Source organism: Amphiprion ocellaris, chromosome 22, assembly GCF_022539595.1.
Source record: "Amphiprion ocellaris isolate individual 3 ecotype Okinawa chromosome 22, ASM2253959v1, whole genome shotgun sequence".
Lineage (NCBI taxonomy): Eukaryota > Metazoa > Chordata > Actinopteri > Pomacentridae > Amphiprion > Amphiprion ocellaris.
Window position 1 is genome coordinate 22401581 of NC_072787.1, and position 16814 is coordinate 22418394.

At 41.5% G+C, this 16814-nt stretch overlaps 1 protein-coding gene and 1 long non-coding RNA gene across 4 annotated transcripts; both read left to right on the forward strand.

Moving 5' to 3' along the window:
* The first annotated feature begins 498 nt into the window (after positions 1 to 498).
* On the forward strand, positions 499 to 7815 carry and1 (actinodin1). Of its 3 annotated transcripts, none has more exons than XM_035951131.2 (7): positions 499 to 694; positions 1166 to 1260; positions 3677 to 3721; positions 4116 to 4258; positions 5096 to 5503; positions 6005 to 6256; positions 6374 to 7815. In XM_035951131.2, exons 2-7 carry the CDS (start codon positions 1188 to 1190, stop codon positions 7376 to 7378), a joined length of 1926 nt encoding a protein of 641 aa, XP_035807024.2. In that variant the 5' UTR covers positions 499 to 694; positions 1166 to 1187; the 3' UTR covers positions 7379 to 7815. The 3 variants fall into 3 exon arrangements, with proteins under 3 accessions (XP_035807024.2, XP_023132204.2, XP_023132213.2); XM_023276436.3 differs by having other exon boundaries at positions 501 to 694; positions 4113 to 4258; XM_023276445.3 differs by having other exon boundaries at positions 501 to 694; positions 1169 to 1260; positions 4113 to 4258.
* A 3043-nt stretch (positions 7816 to 10858) lies between these two features.
* Positions 10859 to 16264, forward strand: LOC129347976 (uncharacterized). The gene is made up of 3 exons (XR_008600349.1): positions 10859 to 10940; positions 11839 to 11939; positions 13636 to 16264. It is a non-coding gene; the product is annotated as an uncharacterized LOC129347976 (long non-coding RNA).
* The last annotated feature ends 550 nt before the right edge of the window (positions 16265 to 16814 follow it).

A 16814-nucleotide genomic window follows, 5' to 3' on the forward strand; every position in this document is an offset into this window, starting at 1 on the left:
ACAGTTAGACTGAGGAGGAAACTGTAGATTATCAAATTCCTCATGTGTAGACCAGCTGTGCCTGTGTGTTGTGTGTGTTCACGGTTGGACAGAAGCTGTGGTTTGGCCCTCGGTGAGGTCTGAGAAGTGCTTATGTGGCACCTCGACTCCCCTTCATTAGTTCCTTCTGTTTTCTTTCCTCCGTCTCCTTTGTAGTTGCTGTCAGGAGTTGGTGTTTGCATCCCGAAAACAAATCCAAAGGCTGAACATTTATAGAGATAATTAGCAATCATTAGATGTCTTCGATTTAAAAAAAACAAAAAAACACTTGAGGCGACTGTTTTTTATTCCCCCTCCACGTCTCCATCTCTAATCCGAGGCCTCCCACCTTCTCTCTCTTACTGGCTTTAATTACGGTGCCTCCAATTGGTTGAAACTTTCAGCCAATCAGGCGACTCGTAGAGGTGGCCCTTGACCCCCCTCAGGTGGTCCATCTGAGCCTTTTTGTGTGTCACAGATGACGGCTTGGTTTAAAACCTTGCAGGATCCTTCTGTCAGGGCAGTCTGTAGGAAGGGCTGCAGGTAACTGGGTGCACGAGGACTCGCTATCATCACACATTTACACACAAACAGACACACACCTGGTGGACCAGAGTGATCGCAGTCGCTTCTTTGGAGTCCACCTCTGGATCTGCAGATAAAAAACCAACCACAGGTAAGAGACTGAAGCAGTGAGGGTTGATTTTGGGACATTTTTAGGTGCTTTCCGAGGTTTCAAGTTCAGGTTGGAGTCAAGTTAGAGAGCTGTGAAACACCTGGTTCTGTTTTATGATGGCAAACCGGTAGCTTCAGGGGTAGCTTGTTTGTCTAAAGACACCAAAGCAGGGGTCATTAGCTCTCCAGGTAAACACCAGCACAGGTAGGGGTTGGAGAGGAAATGTCTTAGCTGCATTTTTGGAAGTGCAAAAACAAACCACTATGAGAAATTAGTGAAAATAGCTTAAATAGTGGATAAAAATGGTCATTTTACTACCCTGACTGGTTGAACCTGAGCTCTATTTTGTCATAACAATGACAGAATATGTGCACATGGAATGAAAAATGAACACAGTAGTCAAATTTTGTGAGTAGTGCGTTGTTTGGAGATGTAAATCCTCATTTGGACCATCTCTGTCTTTGCTATCAGCAGGATTTGAGGAGATCCAGTCATGGCTGAAAGGAGGAGAAGCAGCTTCTCTGGTGTGTGGATAACTGCTCTGCTGGCTGTGATGCTGCTGCCTGGTGAGTACAGCAGGGATAACGTGTAGTATCATAAAACCAAGGTCAGTATGGCAGATTTATGTTGCTATGGAGGGTTAAAGAGGTAATATTCATGGTGCCATGGCTAAATAAAAGTATCTATACTTAGTAAAAGTAGCATTATAGCAATGCAAATATGCCCTAATAAAAATAATACTTAAGAAAAGCATGCAATTTTCATCAGCAAAGTGTATAAAGTTAATATAATCTAAATAAATATTACATGTATTGATAATAATCAGTCTTTTAGGACATAAGATGACAGAAAAGCGCAAAAAAAGCCCACAAGAGAGTCCAACCAGCAGTCCAACACCTAAAAACATTCACTTTCTAATTGAATTAAATACACAAAAGCACTAAATCGCCACACAACTCTTCTATTTTGTGGATATGCCCCTCTATAATTACTTAATACAACCACTCTTAAGCAAACTGGTCTTAATCCATCAAATTACAGCAATTACAGACCACTTTTCTGAGCTCCTCCTTATAGCAAAACTCCTTAAACGTATGCTCTGAATGATGAACACACTTATAAAATGTTCCACACGACACCGCAGAACTAAAGCTCCTCTAATTAAAGTGTGAAAGAGCTGCTGATTCAGGTGAATGTTGAGATCTCACGCTCCTAGACTTGCTTCATACCTCAAACTTCATTTACAATGACTTGAATACATGTGTTTTTAATCAAACGGTTGGTTATTCTAAAGAATAATGTAGAAAATTCAGGCTTTTCAGGTTAGAATACCAAATGATTGGGTAATAAGTTGGACTACGGCCATTGAAAGGTATGAGTCACTCAAATCCTGATTGTTAGGGGGATGCATTGATGAAAAATGTCAGCTATTATGACTTCAATATTAAGGGTGACATGGCACTCATTTTCCTTTTTCCTCTCTATTTAAAAATGGTCATAATTTAGAGTGTACAGTTTCATAAAACATGCACTTTTGTGTGCCCTGAATGGAGAGCTTATATAAGAGTTCCGATAAAACGCCTCATTTAGCTGGATACACCTCAGAAAAAGTAACATTAAAAGCACAAATACGGTGTAATTTAACACGGCTTAAGGTTAAAGGTCATCAGGATGTTTGATGAAGCCATTCAAATGCACAGAATGTTGATTTTTAAAGCCGCATTGAGGAGATTATGGACACCAAGGACCCTTAAAATCTGGATTTTCTTTGAGAAAATCCAGCTGATTCTGTGATCAGCACCTTTTCTTGGTCTCCATTACAATCCTCAGAGGTAAGTCTCCTCTAAATAAACTGTGCTTGAGTTATAGCTTCACAATCTGCAGCTCAAGGTTTGTTCCAGCTGCTGCCCTTGACGGGTTCACGGACACGTCGCCACAACTCAGCCGAGCGTCTCGTATATCAGAGATGTTCCTCTGTCATGAGTGATGTTTCAAGTCGCTCCTCTGCCCACCTGTTTCCAGTTTGGCTACCCCGAAGTCATTGGCGTGTTTACACAAGAGGGGCAAGGCTCTGCTTTGCTTTTAAAAATGGCTTTTAAAGTCGCCCCCGTCCGACGGTTAAAAAGGGGAAAACAGCAGCAGGGAGGAAGAGGAGGAGGAGGAGGAGTTTTCTTTCATCGGTGCAGGTCCAGTAAAAAAATTAGTACCTGTCAGCATCACCTCCTCCTCTGCCCCTCTTAAAGCGCTGCTGTTTCCAGATGTGCCAGCCGGTTTTTTACTGGCTCGTAAAAAACAATACAGCGGATACACCGAGGCAGCATCATTTAGCCAACCTTCCTCCTCCTCCTCTTCATCACCCCATCACCTGGAGTCACCTTCACTCCTCCTTTCTTCCGTTAACTCATCCCCTTCGTCTCTGACCTTACATGCTACACCGCACATCCTCCTTCTTGATTACTCCATCAAAGATATCAAAACTCTTTTTTTTTTTTTTTTAAATCGGGATGTTTTTCTACTTCCGACACGCGCCACGTAGCCCTGAATTATCCCCCCCTGGATCTTTTTAAACCTGTCATCCTCCTCTTTTTTATCTTCTTCCCCTCCCTCCTGTAAGGGATTAATGCCTTTTTCCCTGCGGAGATGAAAGAAACGTGGAGCTGAATCTGCTGTTCCCTCAGCTGTATGGGGTCAAACATTGCGCACACGTACACATGTGCGCGCACAGCTCTTTGAAAACGCAGCGTGGGGTTTGATGTTACAGGCTCCCCCCTGTAAAAATCTACAAAGAGCTGCAGTTGCCGGCGCTTCAGGCGGAGCCAATTACCCTTCGCCTGTTTAATGAATATCAGCCTCTAAGTGTTTGAGGTTTAATGTCACATTATCGCTTGTTTATTAAATTAATCAGAATGGAAAACAGCCTGACTTCAGCAACTTCTGCATCTAGAGTTCCATCTGTTTTTGCCTTTCTCTGTTCTTTTGTAGCGTTCCTGTCTGCCGGGCCAATTGTGAAAAAGTCCAAAGGAGATGGTAAATATGTAATTCTTAAACTTTATAGTTTGCACAGGTGTCTGTTTTCAGGTTAGCAGGGGTGAAAGACCTTGAAAGTTGCTGAAAAATGAGGCCTTGGAGGCGCTTTTTGATTGAAGAGTAATACCCAGATTTATCACCTCGCTTCAAAGTAGCATCAACACTTAAATAACCCTGTGATTGATCTCTGTTGTGATATAGCAGCAAAAAAAACAAAAAAAAGAAGTGAGGGATTAATGACATCTGACCTCCAAATTAAAACAGCTTCAAGTCCTTGGATGTCTTGTTAGAAACTTTAAAAGTCACTGGAAAATCCTTGACTTTGATGTCCGAGTGAGCGTGGAAACCCTTTCATCAGAGTTGCCTTCCTTTTTCTCTCTCCTGCCCTCAGCAGGGGAAAGTATCCAGGAGAGGTCGGCTGATGCAGCGTTACACAGGAGGCTGATCCGCAACCGCAGGAACATCAGCTGGTACAAGCAGCACTCCGACTTCTGGAGCTGGTACAAGTTCTTCACTGACAACGGCAACCAGGAGGCAGTAAGTGAAACCAAACACGCATAAACTAAACTTCTGGTAACTTTTGTTTTCTACCTTTACTCACTGAGCTGATGAAAGTCCACCATTTAAGTGGAAACAAGATACAATTTAGTGTTGGTTTAACACTTTCAAAGATGCTCTGGTAAGTTTTAAAGCTGCTATATTTCGTATTTTATATTCACCACAGGTTGACTTTGCAGTAAACCTCAGCCTAGTGTAGCATTTTAGCATCTTTCAGCTCACTGTTTTTTTGTTGTTTTTTTTACAGCCTCCCCCTTCTGTTTTGGTTCATCCCACTCCTCTCCGTGTTGATTTTGCTCACAACATGCAGCTGTTTTCTAGTACAAAGCTTTTCTAAGTCTTACCTGCCCAGGGTTGAGCATCAGATAAAGTTACCAGCAACTAGCTGGTAAACATAGTGGTGCAGCTAAAGTAGGTGGAGGAGACCAAAATCGAGCTAAAAGGTGACAAATAGTCGAGTTGAAGTTGAAGCATGACTGCAAACATGACATCAAAAGCTGTATGTGGAAGTAAAAAAAGAAAATACCGTATGTCAAAGCTGTGTTTCCGGCTTGCACTAAGTTTAAAGTTCGTAACACTTGTCAGTGGACTCCTGCAGCGTTTCTCCACACTACAAATCCTTGTTCATAGTATGTTCCTATCAATCAATTGCAACATGCTATTTAAAAGTTCCTATGGATGATTTTCTGCTGCTAAAACTTAGCATTGGAGTGAGTTTTATTGAACATAAAATTCAAGCTCATGAAGACAATCGACGGCAGGTGGTACCAAGGAGACTCTTGTATCAACTCACCAATAAACTGCTCATTCCCTCAGGTCCAGGAGATGGATCGCATCTACCTGGCCTACCTCCAGAACAAGAACCGTGCCGAGGGGCGTCGCTCCTACAAGGCCTACTTGCGCCACCTGGGGGAGATCTACAAGTCCTGCGCCGACTCCGACGACCCCAACTGTGTGGCTTCCCACACCACCAGGCCCAAACCAGAGCCCCCTAAACCTGCACCAGTAAAAACCTGCGACCCCACCAAAGACACCTACTGCCTGTACATTGCTCTGGTCCAGGGCAAGAGCCCCTACCTGCCCCTGGTGCTCCCAGCTGCCACTCCCGCCCCGGCACCAGCCAAGGTTCCTGCCCCTCTGTACGTTCGCTCTGCTGCTCCAGCTAAAGAGCCCCAGTCAGGGTATATGTACTTCGCTCCATCTGCAGTGTCTTTCCTCTCCAAGGTATGCTATCAGACAGTGTTTGTTTAAAATTTATTACCCTGATTTACTTTATTTAGTGCAGCATCAACTGACCTTAGAGGGATATGATGCATGATGATTGTACTTTTACCTCAAAAACTTAATTCTGCAAATTATTTACACATTATTTCCTATTCACAACAAATGAAAGCAAAATTATTATATACGTTTATTGTACTTCAGAGACAGACTTATTCAAAATTGGTAAGGTTTTAGTTAACAGTTCAACTGTGATATACCTGAAAGCCACTATCCTGTATAAATCATTTGAAAAAGTGTGACTTTGTTAGCCCGATGGTCGTTTTTATAAAGGGCCTAAAACCACTGCTACACTAATTTTCACCTGGTTTTCTGCAATTTTCTCCAAAAATTCTGAACATATCCAATCAGAACAAGCTAAAAGATGTTGTATCAGGCTAAAAAAAAACATCTACATAAGTTTCTGTGTTGCTAAAATATCTGCTTCTGGTCCTAATGCTTCAGGAGCAGAAGGCCGAGCTGCTGCGTATCTGCTCTGCTGATGATGTGGAGTGTCTGCAGTACCATCTGAGAGCTGCCCACGGCTATGCACCCTCCGCTGGGCCTCTCCCTTCATATGCCCACCTCGGCTGTGACCCCAAGAAAGACCCCACCTGCAAACCTAAATTGGTGCAGAAAGCCCCTTCTGGTCTCTACCTGCAGTACCCCAACTGTGATCCTCGGGATCCCTTCTGTGCCTATGCTGCCTCCCTTGTGGTATGCCTTCATTATCATACTGATCTCTTTCAGCAGATTTTAGCTGCTTTCTGACTTTTCTTTTTCCTTGATTATCATAGCACATGATGGTGTTTTTACTGTGACCTTTCCCTCCAGGCTCCCCGTGCTCCTAACCCTCCTGCCCCTGCAGGCCCCGGATCCTGTAACCCTCTTTTTGAAGAAGGCTGCAACCCTCTTACCGCCACCAGGTTTGCTACTCCCCCAGAGGCGTACAAAACCGAAGAAAAAGAAGAGGCCGCTGCTCTTCGTGTTGCTCCTCCTGCTGCTGAGCAGAACAGCGACCCCTATTCCATGTTTAGGGATGCTTATACTAATGCTAACAGAGTCAATGATCATTATGCTGTGTACCGCCAGGCTAGCGCCCCGGCTTCTCCTCCTGCTAGCGACCCATTTGCCATGCTGCGCAGATACATGGCCCAAGCTCAGGCTAGTGACCCTTATGCTCCACGCATGGAGGCTGCTCCTGACTCCAACCCCAACGATCCCTTCTCTGCTATCCGTGAGGCGGCGGCTGCCATGCATCGCCGTGGCCCTCCCACCCCCAGGCAGCAGTTCCCGTTCTCCAATCCCAGTTTTGAGGAGCCTCCCCAGGAGGAGCGCCACCCTCTGGGACCCCCAGGTAAAACCAAGGAAGGCTACGACTGCTTCATTGGCTACGACCGCGAATGCTTCCCCGTGAAGCCCACCGAGCCTCGCTCTGGAGTCCACCGCCGCATCCCCTACCCCGCCGAGGCGTACGAGCCCCACCTGAACGCCGACGGAACCCGCAACGGAGTCCTGGAGCCCTCCAACCCACACTGCGACCCCGAGTACGACCGCGACTGCCGCCTGCGCCGCTTCGAGCCCGAGCAGACCCACGCCGACACCCAGCCTGAGCATCACGGCGAGGAGCACAGCCAGGGAGCTGCAGATAGCGAGCAGCAGGAACAGGAGCAGTACGACACGGAACCCTACCAGAGCGGCCAGGAGGAGCCTCACATGTCCTACCAGCCACTCCCACAGGGGATGCCCAGCCTCCAGGACATACTGAGGCGCTATGGAGACCAGTTCTCCGAGCAGGATGATCACAGAGCTTACGCAGACGACTACCGCAAGAAATAAACACACTAACACACACATGCATGCAGATGGACATGAATACACAGTCCCATGCGTTCTTGCAGCGAGAAACCAGTTCTAACTGGACCAGATATGGGACACTGGTGAAGTTTATGGACCCAATGAGTGAGTACATGTACGTACATCCAAACATAGCCTCCTGCTGTAGGAGCATACTCAGAAACGATGCTGGAACACCCTCGGCTTTCCATGCCTTTTTTTGCTTCAGACCTGTTGCTTTGGCGTATTGCTTTTCTACTTTCCAACTCCAACCTCCTCCATCCACTCAAATGTGTAATGACTTCTCCAGCCTCAGCTCTGCTTCTTTATCTATGCATCTCACTTTTAAAAGTTTGTTTGTGGGTTTTTTGTCCTTGGATTTTATGGAAAGATTTTTTTTTTTCATTTTGAATGTTCTAATAAAAAGCTCTAGAAAGCTGTTTTTGAATTTTATTTGGTGGACATTGAGATTACTCACAACTATACAGACATAACATGGACAAACTCACTCAAATAAATAGATTTTCGGTGTTTTGGTGTTACCTTTTTATGATGTGAGTTTACATAGACTTAAAGCAATAAAAGGTACTTAGTCAGCTGGATATAGATATACATTTTTGCATACCTATAAAGTTGAGGGGTTCACTAATTAGAGGAAAGATATCAAGACTCCCAGGATCCGTCAACATCCAAAATGCTGGGTTCTGTTGACTAGACTCCATCTACCAACAAAATGTCAACTCCACACCTCTCTGAAAATGCCTCATCTGAAAATATAGCCCCAAATGACGCTTGCATCACTTTCTAACTTTTTGCTAGCTCTTGCAGAACTGTAGACAATGTAACACTACTGTTTTATGGAGTGGAACTCCTTGAGATTAGACCTTTCTGTGTATAATATCAAGCTTCCTGTTAGATATCTTAGCTATCTATAGAAACCTCTTAAACTACCTCTGCAGCCTAATCTACTTGTCTCCACTATTCATTTGTACAGAAGCTCATTTATGCAAGAAGAATAGGTCTATATATCGATCTGCAAGGTATTATTTATGGCGAAACAGCATTATGAGATGATAAGTTGACATTTTGGTACACTTTGCATGCCATAATCTTGACTTAATATTGCTTTTCTTGGAAGATAATCATGTAAATCAGGCTTACAAGTGCAAACAAAAGACATACTCGTGTTTCCCAATCTTTAAAAATGTCTTAAGACTGGAATAATGCACATTGTACTGTATATAACAGGAGTTTGGCCTCAACCAATGTGTTCACCAAAGGAGAAAGATAGATTCACCCAATAGAAGTCTTTGTCGATCATTCAAGCTTGTTTCTTGTAAAATTCGGTCACTTTGAGTTGAATTTTTGTTCAGTTTCAAGGCTTCCTCACATCATGGTGTGTCGATATTCATGTTGGCCGAGTCAAACAACACTTGATCTTCCAATGAGAGGCCCTGCGGCTGATTTTCTGTGTTTTTTGAAGGGATTTCTCTGCCCCACCGACCTCCATTATTCTGTTATCGTTTGCCGCGCTGCTGTTCTCAGTCATCTCCAGAAACGCAGCGTGAGGAAGGTCACAGAGAGCAGAGGCTTGACTTTATTGATCCAAAAGCTCTCACTTGCATTAACAGCAGCTGCCATTCAGAGGTCTGTTGGGAAGCTCTGGAAAGTCTGGCAGAAAACTTTAACTTCACATTGAGAATATATTTCTGCTATCATCAGTGTGTTTTTTTTTTCCTGCAGCTTTAAAACACTGATGCCAAGATGCAGTTTGTGGCGAAAGGCTGACAATAGGGGTTAGGAGGAGGTTGTGCTCTTTTTTGTTTTGCTTGAACTGCAGAAATAGTTGCCCCCTCTCCAAAAATGTGAGAACAGGCCTGAGATAAAGTTCTCATCACATATTGGTGTTGATATTAAGAGGAAAAGGGGGGTGCAAAAGACACCCAGCAGGGGAGATAAAATAGGAACACTTCTTGCTGAAGTGACACAAAGCTAAATATTCACTCAGAATTAGAAAGTCGATTCAAATGCATCGCAAGTAAGCAAAAACGACTGCTATTAAACGGATGATTGGGCTGATTAGCTTCCTCTTATGAAGGTGTGGTGCTCATCCGAAATGATAGGATGATAAATGGGGATGCAGAGGTGGAGGCAGCACATCATGGCCACCGGTAATATCGTTTGTTAGCTGTAGGCAGGCTCGGGGTTTATAATACAGAACTTAAACTTTTGCAGTGTTAGGAGCTGCACAGCGGATGATTAATTTCCCAGGACGGGTAAAATATTCCGTGGAATTGACAATAAAACCACTCATGCGCTGTTAAAGCAGGATCAGGTGCTGGTTCATTAGAGAACTTATTTACTGTAAAGGCAGTTAAAGGAATGAAGTTGGGAAGCTGTAAACGGATTCAAATCAACTCACATTTAGCCTGATGAGTTATAAACAAATAAAAAGACAAGCAGGAGAAAGTAGAAATCGTCTTCCATCATCTGATGCCAGAAATGTCAGCTCAACCTTTACGAAAGTTGAGATAAAGACGTTTAAAAAAAAGACAAATCTGACAGGAAATTACTTTCTAACCACGTAAAGATAACACAACCGAGAATAACTCAAAAGTTTTTCCAAGATTCTTGGGTCCGACTTATCTTCAGTGCCTTAAAACATTTGCTTCTAACAAGGCGGAGGCACTGCGGTGCTTTGTGAGCCAATGAAAATATGTCACAAAGCTATCTGGAGATCTTAGAGATTAGTTCACAAGATCAATACTTGTTGAGGTATTCAGGCTACTGCACTCCTGGAAAACATTTGTCCTCTTTTCCCCCCATGCTTATTATGCAAAAACTTCATAGAGCTCTAAATCAGGACTGTAGATTTATCTCAGTGGCATCAGAGTAAAAGTTTTGCTCTTTATTAAATGCTGTCACGAGACAACTGAGAAGTGGAGTGAAGTTTGTTTATATGTACATCCTATCACATCACTAAGCCTTGTGTCTTCACTGTGCAGCTATTTGGCGAGTGAAACACTTCAAATAAAGACAAAGTGTTGACCTTTAAATTTTTACTGGAGACATTTGGGAAACCGTGATAACATTATTTTACAAGGAATTCAATTACAGCGGCTAGAAGGTTCGTGTATATTTTGGCCATTGGATTTTCCGTTCTGAAACGGGTATTGAAAAACAAAAAACCAGTGGTTATTTGATTTTCGTTTTAAAATACAAAAAATAAAATTGAAATACAAGGCGTTTTTCCTTTTCATGATCAAAAAGGGATATACGAAATTTTAAAAATGTTTTGATTTTCATTTTATATTTAGAATAACAAAAAATAAAATCAGTAAGAGACAGAAACGAATAAAGGTCCGTTTTTTCATTTTCTGAGACCGGAAGTGGTCATCAGCAAGTGGAGCCAATCGACAACAAGATTCTCAGAGGGCGGGGCCAGAGAGCAGTGATTGGTCAGACTGACTGAGAGCCAGAGAGCAGTGATTGGTCAGACCATAGTGGTCGGCACCTCTTGTAGCATCTGTGGCTGCTGTTGACCTTGTTTTTGGAGTAAAACACGGTAAGAAGATAAATACTTCTAACCTGTAGCGTTGTTTTGTTGTACGTTAAGTCGGCGACTTGTGAAGAGTTGTGTTTTGTAGTGTTTGAGCAGTTGGTCCGGACGCGTTAGCTAGCTAAGCGGCTAAGTTAGCTAGCGGGCTAATTAGCACAGGTGGCTAACTTACCGCTGAACACCTGTTGGTTGCTGCCACAGCTGTCCGTCGTTAGGATGAACTTCTCAACCTGTATTTCTCTGCTGTGTATTTTAGCTTTTAAAAAAGTTATTTTACTATAAGGTTAACTGAAACCTGTTGAGCTGCACTGAAGTTTAACATTCAGCTGGTTTGAATTAAACAACGCTTAACTTAACATTGCGCAACATTACCTCTCTGAATCTCCGTAGTTTCAATAAATTCCTTCTCTCTTCCACTGCTCAAGTTCAAGCCAGTATATAAAGTGACATTAATAGTGAATAAACTAACAACCAGCCATTGTATTTATTTATTATTGCATGTATTTGTAGTAAAACATGAGTTGAAACATCCTACTTTTGGATCTAGAACTGCACAAGCCGTTCATTTTCAGTCACCTGATGAGTTAAACTCCCCTTTTTATGTGAGGTTGAAGCAGAAAGTCTGAGTTAACAAAGAAAGTTGTTTATAATTTGCGATACCTGTTATCTCTGACTGAGGCTTTAGTTTTTGTTGAGCTGATTTACACGTAGAAACTTTGTTCAGGAAGATTTCCCAGTAGCTCAGAGGACAGGCTGCTTTTTACACAACCTTGTAAGAGAATGTCTGTCAATGCTTTCAGCAGAATTTAGAAACACAACACTTCCTAAACAGATATTTTGAGGCTGTGAGGTTGAACGTTTGAGAGTATATCAGTGTATTTGTTTGTGGTCTTTCTGTTTCTAGGTGGAAGCTGAATTAGTGAGGATGACTCCTGCTCCTGTCATCTCTAAGCTCCTCACACATCTTTACCTGCACATGAGGAAAATCACTCCTGTAGAATGCAGGTATGTTTGTTATTATTATAAAAAGATGTTGCCTGGTGACCTGTTAGAAACCCATTATACAGAGTCAGCCAAAATAATGTTTACACACATTAGGAAAAGGAAAAAGTAGCATAAATATTTCAATACCAAATTAATTCAGACATCACGAGATTAATAAAAGTTATCTTTGGCCTCTACAATTACAAGAGGTGCTCAAAGTGGAGGCCACTGGCTTCCAGACATTTCTGTTGTGTTGTAGACGTCACTTGTTGATGCTCCATTCATGATTGTAGCGCCATCTGTTGGGAAAACATCGTGCAACAGGACACAGAGTTATCGGATGTTTTTCTTTTCCTGATGTGTGTATACATTATTTTGGCTGACCCTGACTCTGTGAACTTAATGAGAACAAAACTGTCATTTAATTGTTGCTCTTAAAGCTTCTTTAGTGAAAACCAGCTGGTGTTCTGCTTTGAAACAAACTGCTGTTGAGGTCTATGTTTTTAGGTTTAACCCCACAGTTTCTGAATGAACTGATAGTTGTTTTTTTCCTGATCAATGTGGACGTTATAATTGATGGTAACATTTACTGATCATATAATCAGCATGACAATATAACAGTATAACCTTATGACCACCTGACTAATACTGTGTTGGTCCCTTTATGCTGCTAAAACTCCTCTGATCCAGTGGTTCATCAGAACCTCTGGGGATCCTGTGGATTCTGTGGATCCTGTGGGTTGCAGGGTGGGTCCTACCTAGACCAGGCTGATCCTGGACCATCCCACAGATGCTCAATCAGATCTGGATGTGGAGAGTGTGGAACCCAGGTGAACAGCTTAGCTCTGTCGTGTTCCTTGGACCACTCATGAGAAGTTTTAATTTGTTCTGCTGAGGGTGGCAGCTGGCATCAAGGACTGCTGTTGCCATGGAGACTAGGGGGTTGTTTGTCCTGCAGTGTTTAGGTGGTGGTACATGTCAAACATCCACATGAACGTCAAGGTTTCCCAGCAGAACGTTGCATTAGAACAAGATGATGGATGTTGTTCTCTTCAGCTGTCAGTGGTCAGAATGTTGTGGCTGATTGGTGGATCTGTCTGCCTTTACTCTGACATCCAGAGTTATACAAAAGTGTAGTATGTGTGCAGTGCAGAAGACATTTACTTTATTGTATGCAGTTTTAGTGGTCCCATCAGAGAAAATCATATCCATATACAGATTTTTATTCATTCCAGGGCTGGTTCAGTAAACATTATAATAATAACTACATCAGATAATTCTTTGTCGCAGTTGGAATTTTGCAGACTGAGAGATGGTTGAGAAGGTTTGCAGTTATTCTTTTAGCAAAATATGTTATAATAGAAGATCTTTATTGTCATTGTACATGAAATCATCTGCAAACCAGCAAAGTGCATCAGTCTGAGGTATGTAAAAATAAATACTTAAAGAAAAATGCTTCTAAAGCCAATAATAAACAGAATATTTTGAGGGAATATTCTAAAAAGGAAAGAAAAGCTCCATTCTCACTCCTCTCAGGATAAACTGTCATTAAAATTGACTTTAAATTTAGCTTCAATACGAGATAAAAACATTTACTTTCATTACTGATGTTGTCAAGTTTTAATAAAGTTTATGCTACTTTTATAAAATGATGAAAGTGAATAAATTGTATTTCTGTGATCTGTGTTTGATTTCTGTCTTTTCTCCTGTCATCCAGATGTTCAGAGGGAGATGATGCCACATCTGGTCCAGCTGATGGAAGGTCTTGAAGTTCTCTGACTGGCCTCGACTGAAGATGGTCGTCTCACTGGATTTAAGGTTCAGATGCTCAGTAACAAACTCCACCAATGAGCCAACAGGGAAGCTTTAGGTTTATTAAATGTTGCTATGAAGGTATCACTGTTTTTCTTTGTGAATGCAATGTGCTCCAACTGAAACTTGAATTAGAACTTAGAAGTAAATCCTTCCATCTGAAAGGATTTAGTTGCATTAATAACCTCATAACATTCTAATTTTTATTCCAGTCTTGGTTGGAAATAGAATCTCTGTATTGATTCAGGTAAAAACTGAACTTCACAGCATGTTGGAGCAAAACAACCAGATGAAAACTGTGATGGTGTTGGATTGTCAGACCGTAATGTTGCAGCTCAAACCAGCTTTTCTATCGCAGTTCATTCTGACATTCAGCTATGAATCAACACAGCAGATGGTGATCCATGCTGTGGAAGTCTCACATCTCCTGATTTAATGGAGCTGCTTTGCACTTTTTACACTGTTTATTCACCAACACTTTATTTAATAAAAGTCCCATCTAGTTTTCATGAGGAATGTGATGTTTTAATTTCTCTGTGAATAACTGCAGTCTAATGTAACAGCTGGAATTGTAACATCTGTCTTGATATTGATCATGAAGTATTGATCAGAATACTTATGGTTAGCAGTCATTCCTGAAGTTTTACATTAAAATCTTTACTTGTGTTGTGAACTTTGGTAAGAAGCAGAAACGTTAGCGTTGCCATGGATACATGAGTGTTAAATTCTGTCCATTTTTCCATTTTGGGAAATTCAGTCCAGCAGATGAGTTTGTTTTTACTGCCAGCTACCATTCAGTCTGAGATATTAAGAATAAATAAATGTGCATAATGTGGAAATGAACAGATTTTATTTTTATTTATTCCTATAGCTGCGGCAGGTAAATTTCCACAATGTGGAGGAATTTAGTTTCACAATCACAGACAATAAATATTATCTGAAAGTCGGGTTATTGTTGTTTATCAGCACAATACAAAAAGATTAATGTTAGAAATATTCCAGTTAAGACTCTAGAATATCATGATTTATGTAAATTTACCTCAATAATATAAATGTTCAGGTTAAGATTGTACAGTGATATTTATTATGTAAGTTTAGCTGATTAAAGTTTATGACTCTGCACTACAATATTATTATTTAAATTTACATCATTATTATAATATTTAGGGTCAGACCCTACAGTAATGAGATTAAGAAATCAAATATTCTATAAAATGTAAATACACTGAAGTCATTTGGATATATTTAAGTGAGACTCTACAATATTTTTTGACACAAATCTATCTAAATCAAAATTTTAATCATTTTCACTCCAAACATTTACTGGACTGATTTAAATATTAAAATCACTCCTTTCTAATCCTCTGCTGTATGTTCAAACCTGAGGCCTTAAATAGAAACACACAAGTATCTGATTGAAGGAACTTCTGCAGAGTCCTGGTTCCAGAACATAATAGAATTATAGACAAACTTTAACAAAAGCTGCCTGAGAGTTTACAGGTTTTTATGTTGGATTTCTTCAGTAATTTAATGAGAGTTATCAGCAAAAATCAAGTGCTCATTTGATTAACTTCATTTCCTAAAACATCCAGAATTGGAGCTCATATCTTTGGCAGCTGTAAAGTTTCTGCTCCTTCAAAGTTCACAACACAATGAATTAATTCCTAAAACACTCTCAATGCTGGAGAGCATTTGATGCTGAAGCAGTGACCAGTTTTTCAGTTTCTTCTCTGGAGATGCACAATGAGGGACGTCTGCAGAGACTGAGAAAGAGTCTCACCACATCCTGACATGAGGAAAAAGACTTTATTGAAGATTACAATGAGAAAAACTATCAGACAGCAGACGGCTGCATTCAAGGTGAGCTCTGAACATTTGATCTGGAACAGGAATTCAATAACGGCAGCATGAGCTTCATTTCAGTCTGTAGCTGCTGAATTCATGGATGAATCATCTGGCACTAGAGAAGAAGACCATCAAACATCCACATCAGCTGATGGAGGTCCAAGAGTCTCACCAAACAAACAACCTACAGAGTGAAGACCTCGAACCTGATTGGACGGCCTCCTATTCAGCCAAGTGTGAACAAATGCCTCTAAGCTGATTTGTTTTCTAAAATAAATCTAGTTTGAGTCCTAATCTATGCCTGTGTGATTGCTTCTTTACACCGCTGTTAACAGTTTAGGCTGTTAGATTGTTCCAGATAAGACAAGTACAAGATTCTTCAGAGCCGTTCTACCACGAGCCTGACAGGAAGAACTCCAACAGCTACTGAATGTTCCTGTGGTCCCCTCAAGGCTACAGGAGGAGCCCTACGAGGACGAGCCGGTCCACCTGATGGAGGCCAGTCGCTGCGGTTCAAAGCCAACACCGACTATGTGGACTTCTACTGGACCACACGGAGGCCTTCAAACCGGACCAAGAAGTTCAGCGACTCCCCGACTCGTGGGTCTGAGGATGCTGCCGAGCCTCGGTCCAGCCGGCCTCCTGTCTGTGGGTGTTTGAGTGCTGAGAGGTTTGTGGATCCATGTGAACGTTCTGTGTTGAAACAGCAGCTTTGGACTCGGTAACACCAGGAAAAACCAAGAGCTCCTTTATTTGTGACTTCCACTAAAAAAACTGATGAAATTAAGTTTGCCAGGGTTCTGACTGATAACAGATTATTAAATAATGAAAATAATCGTTTAAATATTCCTTTAAACAATCCTTTTAGGTCTACAATTCCTTTACACTGACTTCTTGGTATATATACAAGTATTTTGGGTGGAATATACCATTAAGCCCAATGTTCAAGGGTTCTTCTGGGAATATACCATTAAACCAACCTTTTAGGTAAATGTTTCAGGATGTTGAGTAGAATATACCATCAGATAAACCTTTTAGGTCCTACATTGGAAGATTTTAGAGTAGAATATTACTCCAAACCATTCTTTAGGTCTACATTTAAGGTGGAATACTCCTTTACACCAAGATTTTTTGGTCTACATTGAAGGATTTTAGGTGGAATATTCCTTTGAACAAACTTTTTAAGTTTATGTTCAAGGATGTTGGGTGGAATATACCATCAGACCAACCTCCAAGGTC